The sequence below is a fragment of the Carettochelys insculpta genome, chromosome 1 (assembly GCF_033958435.1).
Source record: "Carettochelys insculpta isolate YL-2023 chromosome 1, ASM3395843v1, whole genome shotgun sequence".
Taxonomy (NCBI): Eukaryota; Metazoa; Chordata; order Testudines; family Carettochelyidae; genus Carettochelys; species Carettochelys insculpta.
The window spans coordinates 171,317,404-171,327,339 of NC_134137.1; the positions used below are offsets into that span (position 1 = coordinate 171,317,404).

At 46.0% G+C, this 9,936-nt stretch overlaps 1 protein-coding gene across 2 annotated transcripts in view; it reads right to left on the reverse strand.

The window, feature by feature from the left end:
- Window positions 1-9,936, reverse strand: part of GATD3 (glutamine amidotransferase class 1 domain containing 3) — a 102,101-nt gene that overhangs the window by 79,444 nt on the left and 12,721 nt on the right. The window contains exon 7 of one of the 2 annotated variants that reach the window (XM_074995300.1): window positions 9,093-9,124. The exons of the other annotated variant lie outside the window; for it this stretch is intronic. Within the exon in view, the coding sequence (XP_074851401.1) occupies window positions 9,108-9,124 (17 nt within the window). The 3' untranslated portion in view covers window positions 9,093-9,107. Of the gene's footprint in view, window positions 1-9,092; window positions 9,125-9,936 lie in introns of those variants that run through there. 2 annotated transcript variants of the gene reach the window in all.

The following is a 9,936-nucleotide window of genomic DNA, read 5'->3' on the forward strand; positions in this document are numbered from 1 at the left end:
CGATGTTTTGTAATTTCCTCAGGAAGTCGGTGGTATCTCGGATATAGCTGGGAGCGTTGGTGGCATAGGGTTTGAGGAGGGAATCCACGTAACTGGATAGCCCGGTGGTAAGGGTCCCAATACCTGAAATGATAGGGCGTCCAGGGTTTCCAGGTTTGTGGATTTTGGGAAGTAAATAGAATAATCCAGGCTGCGGCTCAGATGGTGTGTCTGAGTTAATGAGGTCCCGAGTAGCAGCAGGGAGTTCCTTCAGTAGTTGTTGTAATTTCCTTTGGAATTCCAAAGTGGGATCAGCGGAGAGAGGTCTGTAAAATGTGGTGTTGGAGAGTTGTCTGGCTGCCTCCTGTTCATAGTCTGACTTATTCAGGATGACAACAGCACCCCCTTTGTCAGCTGGTTTGATTATGATGTCTTGGTTATTTTTGAGACTCTGGATAGCACAGCGTTCAGCATAGTTGAGATTGTGTCTCATTTGGCATTGTTTGTGTATAATGTCAGACTGAGCACGGTTGCGAAAGCACTGTACGTAGAAGTCCAGACTTTCACTACGACCCTCGGGGGAGTCTACATAGAGTTCTTCTTCTTTTGTTGTTGGGAGGGGGGGGTTGCGAGAGTCAGACTGTTGTTCATAGGTGTGCTGGAAAAATTCCTTTAGACAGAGGCGGCGAAAGAAGGCTTCAAGGTCCCCACAGAATTGTATTAAGTTTGTGGGGGAAGTAGGGCAGAAGGAAAGACCCCGGGATAAGAGAGACTCCTCTGCTGGGCTGAGTTGGTAGTTTGAAAGGTCAACAATGTTGTTGGTCGAGCTACTGTTATTGTGGTTGAAGTATCCTGAGGAATGAAGTAATGAAGAAAATGTATTCTCTTTTCTTTTTTGTAGAAAGAGGAAGTGTGTTTTATAAATATCTTGTCTGGCACTGGTAAAGTTTCGTACTGTGGGGTCTTGTGTGGATGCCTGTTCGTTGATGATAATTTCAAGTTCAGAGAGTTCATTTTTGATCATCTTTAATGTTTGAAGTCCCATGGCCCTCTTGTGAAGGAGAACTCTCCAGATCCGTTATGATCCCCAATGCTATCTCTTTCCTGAAATTAACTCACAAACCTGAAAGGAATTTTTCAAATAATTCAAAATGCAGAAGGTAGAAGTGTGATTTAAAAGAAAACTCTCAAATACATGGATCTAAAGCACAGTTGTACAACTGAATCCAAATCTGAAGCTCGTTCACGGCCACGTTCAAGAAAAATGTTCACATTCATTTACATTTTGGGGGATTGGGGACATTTTCAAGAATGACCTGTTCTGTCTAGAGTGACTGAAGCTATAACTAGCAGACTGCCAGAAGCTCGGTAGGAATAGAAACATGTAATTGACTTCATTTTATTTCTGAGTTGATGCAGAAGATCAAAGGGAAAGGATGGGAAATACCTGTAATGGGCAACAATGCGAAGGTGATATGGACAGGTGATTGCTTACTGTAAACAGACATTTTCTCTTTTTCAGGTCAAACTCAGGATTTACTAAATTGTCCTGGTGATACATTGGACTTGGCTACTCTTGTGCTTTGTTCTCACTTCCTTGTGGTGTTGGTGGTTTGGATTTTGTAACTGTGAAAACAGGGCTTTTGCCTACAAACTTCTCCCAGTGAGCAACTTGCAGCACAGCACCCATCGCTCAGGATTGCACAACTATTAGGCCAGAAGCTACAAAAAACAAGGCATCACTGCCTGGAAATTGGCCTTATCTTAAGCACCTATATCCATCATTTAGTCTGTAAATGAGAAAACTGATTTGTCAGAGGTACTGGCCATCTGCAGGACCAGGTGACTTCATTCAGAGATGCTGACTGTGATTTTTCATCCACCTTCAGGAGATCAGCTTTAGGCCTCCAAGTTTGAAAATTCCAGCCATACATTTCTCTTGTATTTTTAAATAACAATTTGAATCCAGCTAAGATTCCCAATGCCAGTAGATTAAGGACAAGTATAATACCAATATGATCTTTCAGATAAGATTGCATGTGCATGACCTTCAAAAAAAAAAAAAAAGGAGAAGTGGGAGCAGGAGCAAGGGTAGCAGTGTTGTGCGTCAGAGAAAAACTGGAAGTAGTCGGGGTGGCTACGTATGTGAAAAATCCAGGGTGGAAACATTGTGACCGGAAATTGGAGGTTGTGAACAATAGGCCCTCCTTTTACACCAGTTGCATCATTGTGACAAATGATCCATTCCGTCAGAAGCTCATGGCACAGCATTTTTAAAGAAGAGAGCAATCCTGGAGGAAAAGTGTTGCATATGACAGATAAGCCCAAGACTTTATAAGATCTAAAATGGTGTTTTTATCCCATTGGCCCCAAAGAAAGTAAGTATATTAAATGCACCAAAAGAAGTGTAGACCTCCTGTACTATTTGGTTTGTGGTCGGTGCAATTCTGCAGCCTTTGATTCTGGAGTGACTAATTTACATAGGTTGTGTTTATAATGCTGGATTCCATTTCTCATTTAAAGTGCCCATGGTTTACAGAGCTAAAATTGTCACCCATGTCCGCCTGCGCTGCACTGTCTTATGCCTTAAAAATGCAAAATGCAGACAGAACTAAAGATGCTGAATGGATATTATTATAGCTGAAACTACCTTTCTACTGATAATATAGAGTACAGGTTACTTTGACAGCCCACTGCAACTGTCCTATTGTGTAGCTGTGAACAGGTTAAGGAATCTCTCACTCAGACTGGAAGGGAGCGCACAGCAGTGCCATTCAGGGTATTTTTACAGAGCACTGTAAGCACAGGCTTCTGGCTCAAACCTACGTTCCCTTGTGTCCACGTACCAAGAACGTGAATTTAGGACTCAAGCATAGAGTCACAGGACCCTTGAGGTTCCAAGGCCATGTTACGCTGGGACCGGGGTCTAACCCCTGTTGCTTTCCTGTGCACCCGTGACCCCACTTTGCATCCTGGAAGTCCTCTGGCTGTATGCCAGACTTCTTTGGGGCAACTCCCTGAGCCACCCATTTGCGCACAATCTGTGATGTGGTCTACTGCAAACAGAAGCCACACCTCCCTTTGCAAAGGGCAGCAGCTCCGGTCGGTGTTTGTTACCCTACCCTTGTCCATACACTGGTCTTCAAGCTATTACAGAGCCTGCAGTACAAGTGCCAACCCCATGGGTGTGCCAGGGCTCAAGCACCCACAGGGCCAGATAAGAGGTCACATCCAATACCCTGGCTGCTCCTCCTCCCTCCAGGGCAGCCACTTGGCCCCAGCTCTGTTCTGTGACCCTCACTGCTCTCTCTGGGGCTGCATGTGCTGGGTGCCCAGGAACTGTCGTGGTAGTGAGTGGGAGCCAATCCCAAAACCTCCCTGCAGTTGTGGCTCTGGTTCACAGAATCACAGAATCAGAGGGCTGGAAGGGACCTCAGGAGAACATCTAGTCCAGCCCCCTGCTTCAAGCAGGATCAACCCCCACTAAGTCATCCCAGCCAGGACCTTGTCCAGCCGGGACTTAAAAACCTCGAGGGATGGAGAATCCACCACCTCTCTAGGCAACACATTCCAATGCTTCACCACCCTCCTGGTGAAGTCATTTTTTCCTGATATCCAACCTACACCTCCTCCCTCTTTAATTTCAGACCATTACTCCTTATTCTGCCATCTGACACCACTGAGAACAGTTTCTCACTCTCCTCTTTAGAGCTCCCCTTCAGGAAGTTGAAGGCTGCTATTGAATCACCCCTAAGTCTTCTCTTCTGTAAACTGAACAAGCCCAAATCCCTCAGCCTATCCTCATAGGTCTTGTGCTCCAGACCTTTAATCATTTTGTTGCCCTCTGCTGAACCTGCTCCAGCAAATCCACATCCTTTTTATACAGGGGGGCCCAAAACTGGACACACTGTTCCAGATGTGGCCTCACCAGTGCTGAATAGAGGGGAATAACTCCTTCTCTAGGGCCATGTCTACACTAGCCCCAAACTTCGAAATGGCCATTCAAATGGCCATTTCGAAGTTTACTAATGAAGCGCTGAAATATATATTCAGCGCTTCATTAGCGTGCGGGCGGCCGCAGCACTTTGAAATTGATGCGCCTCGCCGCCGCGCGGCTCGTCCTGATGGGGCTCCTTTTCGAAAGGACCCCAGCTACTTCGAAGTCCCCTTATTCCCATGAGCTGATGGGAATAAGGGGACTTCGAAGTAGGTGGGGTCCTTTCGAAAAGGAGCCCCATCTGGACGAGCCGCGCGGCGGCAAGGCGTGTCAATTTCGAAGTGCTGCGGCCGCCCGCATGCTAATGAAGCGCTGAATATATATTTCAGCGCTTCATTAGTAAACTTCGAAATGGCCATTTGAATGGCCATTTCGAAGTTTGGGGCTAGTGTAGACGTAGCCTAGATCTGCTCAAAATGCTCCTCCTAATGCACCCTAGTATGCTGTTACCCTTCTAGGCTACAAGGGCACACTGTTTACTCATATCCAGCCTTTCATCCACCATAACCCTTAGGTCCCTTTCCATGGTACTGCTGCTGAGCCAGTCGGTCCCCAGCCTGTAACAATGTTTGGGATTCTTCCGCCCCAGGTGGAGGACTCTAACACTTCTCCTTATTGAACCGCATCAGATTTCTTTTGGCCCAATCCTCCAATTTATCCAGGTCCCTCTGGATTCTCTCTCTACCCTCCAACATATCTACCCCTCCCCCTAGTTTTGCGTCATCCGCAAACTTGCTGAGGGTGCAACCCAGTCCCTCATCCAGGTTATTAATAAAGATGTTGAATAACACCGGCCCCAGAACTGAGCCTTGTGGCATTCCACTTGAAACCAACTGCCATCCAGATATTCAGCCATTGACCACTACCCATTGGGCCCAATCATCAAGCCAGCTTTCTATCCATCTTATAGCCCAAGGATCCAATCCATATTTCCTTAACTTATGGACATGAATGTTGTGGGAGACCATATCAAAAGCCTTGCTGAAGTCAAGGTATAGCACATCTACTGACTTCCCCATGTCCACAGAGCTTGTTACCTTGTCATAGAAGCTAATCAGATTGGTCAGGCAGGACTTGCCCCTGGTTCCTACTTGTTGCACAGCTTGACCAGAGCAGAAGCAAAGCTGACAGGTGGGAGGTGGTTGCTGACAGGGGCTCTGTTGCTTCTCACCTGGCAGGACAGCCCTTCACTCCCAGGCCCTGCTGCTCTCCTCAGAGCTGGGGGTGTATGGGAGCCCATGCAATGTGCGCTGTTAGGGCAGTGAGTGGGTGCTAGCCTAAAACTTCCCTGTCATGGCCAGAAGCTCCCTTGTCCCTGCCTCCCTAGGTGTGAGAGGGGCAGGGATAGGTATCCTGAGGGAGCACTGAAGCACACTGCACCCCAAGCCCGGGGGATGCCAGTCACTGCTCATCAACTGGCAGTAGGCAGGGTGTGGGGGGGTGGTTCTCAGTTAACCTGTATGTCATGTTAAATGTCAAAGCAGACCAAAATAATTAAACAACAAGCCAAACACACACCTCCACTGAACCACCCATTTAAAAGAATTAAGCACTGCAAAGTTTTGTTTTAATACTTGGACAGCCCTGGAGGCTGATGGCCTGATTATTTCCAGAGTTGTTGCCCTAGGGCATTTTCCAGCCCTCGTGACTCAGTGCAGAGGTGGAAATCACCACTCTCAGGGCTCGACTGCACTTGCCAGGATTGGTGCTGCAGTGATCAATTCCCCAGGGGTCAATTAAGCACGTCTAACAAAGGCCTGCTACATTGATCACTGCTTGCTCTCTTGTAGTCTCCAGTACTCCACTGGAACGAGAAGTTCGCGGGCAGTGGATGGGAGAGGGTCTCCTGTCAACTTCTCCTCTTCCCCGCAGTGAAAACACTGCAGCAACTTGACTTGAGGTCTGTCCACTCAAGCTACAGCATTCATGTACCCAGGGTCATGTAAATTAGGTGAACTTTGCCCAATAGCATAGCTCTGCCTTCACCTCTATGGTAGTTCTGTATACAGCCTCCTCACATGGCAGTCATGCTCCTGAAACATCCAGCAAAAGTGCTAATTATGCACGTTTGTGCACCTCATAGACACCTGAGTCCCATCAACAGCACCATCATAGTTAGGGCACATGGTGGGCAGCAGAATTTGCCCACAGTGTAACACATTGATGGGACTAGAGTGGCAATACAGAAGGGAGTGGCACTCTGCACACTGGGATAGTTTGATTCACATTTGTGCACTGCAGCATGAACAGCAGAGCCGTAGATCTGAGCACAGATCAGGAAATCCTTAGCCTTGGATAAAATGCTGCGTAGATGCTCAAGCCCACAGTGCCCTGACATGGGGCAGCTGACTAGAGGCCCACTAACCCTAGGCTTATATTGTCAGGTAGACATGCGGTAACTTTTGAACATGGCTGAAGTAGGGGGAAATGGTTCATAAGCAGCAGGATCGTTATGTTTTAGGGTAAGATGGGCTTTTTTGTTTTTGCTATTGCTATTGCCGAAGTCACCCTACTCTCCTTCATAAATAAAATACTCAAGTGGCTGTATTTTCTGGAAAGGACATGGAACAAAATAGGAAGCCTGGAGCCCAATTCTGCTTCCACTGAAAGGAATGAACAGACTGGCTTCCATGGATGAAAGGTCAGATGCCTGCTGTGGGTGAAAAAGGGCTGACATTCCATGCATTCCGAGTCACTGCTAAGGGTAGCCTTAACTGTTTTTATGCCAGACTGGTTGAAAAGTAGACAGCGATGGCTGACATACATTTAAACAACAAATATATTATGTAAGTGTACATACTTTGATTGTTTGTCTCTAACCCGGACTTCTTAGGTTGCTTGATATCTAAGACTGTAAAGCTTCAAAACATAGATAGCCCTGGACAAATGGAGTACAAATAAACAATCATATGGCCATACTAACATTCTCCTCTGACTCCATCGCTTTCGACGTAATTTAAGTATTTCTGGAAAGTTTCTGGCAATGAAAAAAAAAAAACCTTGCAAAAAAATGGAATGAACACAGGACCATTTTCCCACATCCAGTTAAGTATATGAGCTATAGTTTTGAGGCATGTTGGCTACCTTCCTTCATCGCAAGGGGGTGCTCATTCTGTAATCCCACAACTATTTTTAAAAGTGTGCTTTTCAAAAAAAGCAATCCATACATACAAATGAGAAGTCCAGTGGCATCTTATAGGCTGAATCTGATGAAGTGGGTCTTTGCCCACAAAAGCTTATGCTCCAATAAGTCTATAATGTGCCACTGGACCTGTGCTGTTGCTTTTGCAGATACAGATTAACAAGGCTACCTCTCTGATACTTGCCACCTTATGTACAAAGTATATATACACATTTCCAAGTGCAAGTAGTGTGATTTTACATATTAATGAATGATTTGAGCAAGCAAGTGGACAGACCAAAATAGCCGTTTGCCTGTGAAAACTAGCATGCAATCACAATAAGATCACAAGCAAAAGCAGGCATAAACTGCAAGACCATTGTGGATGCTTAAATGGGCCTCTTCATTAAACATTCCGCAAAATGTCAATACTTAATTGGTTGTCTTATGGTACTATACTATTAACTGACAGCTGTTTTGCTAGAGAAGTTGGGATTTCAATAGAAATTGAGTAGAACGCCATTCCTCTTTATCTGGCATCCAGATGAGCTACTTCTCGGCCTAGTCTACACTAGGACGTTATGTCGAACTTAGCTGACTTACGTCAATTTTCTTAGCAATCAGTTCACACAACATGGTCTGTTCTGTGACTTCAAGGGCTCCTAAAGTTGACTTTGGTACTGCTGCTTTTCACAAGGAGTAACACCAAACTTGACCTGGCATAGCCAACTTCAGGGTACTGCAGACAAGGTATTGTGAAATTAAATATTCTTGGCTTCCTGGAGGTGTCCCACAGTGCCCTAATGTGACCACTCTGGCCAGCACTTTCAGCTTCACTGCTCTCCAGGTGTGCAGGCAACAGCTTGGGAAAGTTTGAATTTCATTTCTTGTTTGGTCAGAGCGGTGAGCAAAGCAGGCACCACACCTCTGCAGCACATCTGGCCATGAATTCCCAGGGTCACAGACAAACTCCATGGAGTGTGAAGGGGGATCTAGGACCTTATTGTTGTGTAGGGGGATGAGGTTGTGCTGGCAGAACTACAAAGCAGCAAGCAGCATGATGGAGAAAGGATACCCCAGGGATGCTGGGCAGTATTGTATGAAAATAAAGATGCTCAGGCAGGTGTACCAGTCGACAAAGAAAGCAAATGGATGTTGTGGGTCAACACCGCAAACATGATGCTTCTACGAGCAGCTGCATGGGCTTCCCAGAGGCGGGGACCAAACCACTGTCCCCAGATAGTCCGTGGATACCTCCCAAGAGATTCCTCAGGCAGCCTCTGGCAAGAGCAAGGAAGAACAGAGGAAAAGGAGGAAAAGATTCATGAGCAGGCGAACAGAACTGCTAAGCTCACCAGCAGCCAGAAACTTTATTTAAACTTTGAATCTCATCCCTGCTTCACAGGAGGTTTTGCTGCTGGACCCTGATGGCAGGGAAGGGATCTCTGGTGCGTTCTCATTTTTAATCATGCTACAAGTGCGTTAAGGCAATTGGGTGTGGTCTCTAGCAGGCACTGTCCGTACACACCGCAGTGCCCTGGAATTTGGCAATCAGCCCCGTTCATCTCCATAAAGCTCTCAGACAGGTACACTTTAATCCTTCTCACAAGGTTTCTGGGGAGATCCACCTTATTCTGCCCACTGCAAGGGACATCTTTTAAAGCTAAGCTTGCAGGAGGTAATGGGGTGTCAATGCACCACAGAGGCTGTGTCTACACTACAAAATAACTTTGAAGTTACTTCGAAATAAGCAACTTTGAAGTTAAGCGTCTACACACAACTAGCCCCTACTTCAAAGTAAGGGGCCAGGAAATGATGCAGGCAGGGGTTCGCATGTGCTCCCCACATGGGGGGCTTGTTGTGCTGGAGGGCCCCACCTTGACCTCACTGTCCGTGGGGGTGTCCACCATGTGCTCTGGGGTGGCTGCCTCCCTCAGCCCCAGGAGCCTGTGCAGTTCGTGGTAGCAGAGGCAGCTAGGCAGTTGGCCAAATACATTCTTCAAGGCAGACTCAGGCTTTGGTTTGTCCTTAATTAAGTGAAAAACAATGTTTATTATTTTACCTTGTTGTTCCAGTGCCCCCAATGTCAATATACAAACAAAAGCATTTATAATGGAAAACAACAGCTTAGAAGACTACAGTAGATTTTCAGTTGAAGGAAACCTCTGTCCTGTAAGACTGTTCAAAAAAGGCCCCCTGCTGGTAGTTAGTATATTTGAAGATTATTTTTATACTTCAGGAAAACACATAGGAAAGGAATGAGCGAAAGTTTTCATCCATACTCAAAACTTCATTCTAAAAAATTTGCAGTCCCCAGCTCTTGGGGGCGAGATCAGCCAAAGTGGGAATGCTATCGCTCACTCTGGCTACAGTGGCTATTTAATGACAGAACATGATACTACCTGTCCACATAGAACAATTTCCAACTCAGACCTAGCATGTACATGTGTAACACTGAGCAAATAATAGAGCAAACCCCTCCCTAGTCAGCATCCCAAAAAGTGTAATAGAAGTAGTTTGCAAGAGGATCAGTTAACTATATTACATAACCACCAAACACATTTTGATACGCGAGCAGCTGGTAAAGCCACACTAACGCTGAACTAAACAATTCACTTATGTGATATAAATCAGCTTTCAAAACATTTTGGCTGCAGACCACAAACAACATTGTTATGGACAAACTAGTGTCTGTATAAATGAGTGCCTGCTGGGAGCAGAAGCAGAGGGGGAAGACTCTGAAGATATGAACATCTTTTTATGATGATAGTCTCATGCTAAACTGTACATAACACGCACCTTTGAACAACTCAGCCGCACTGTGCCCACATCTGGCAGA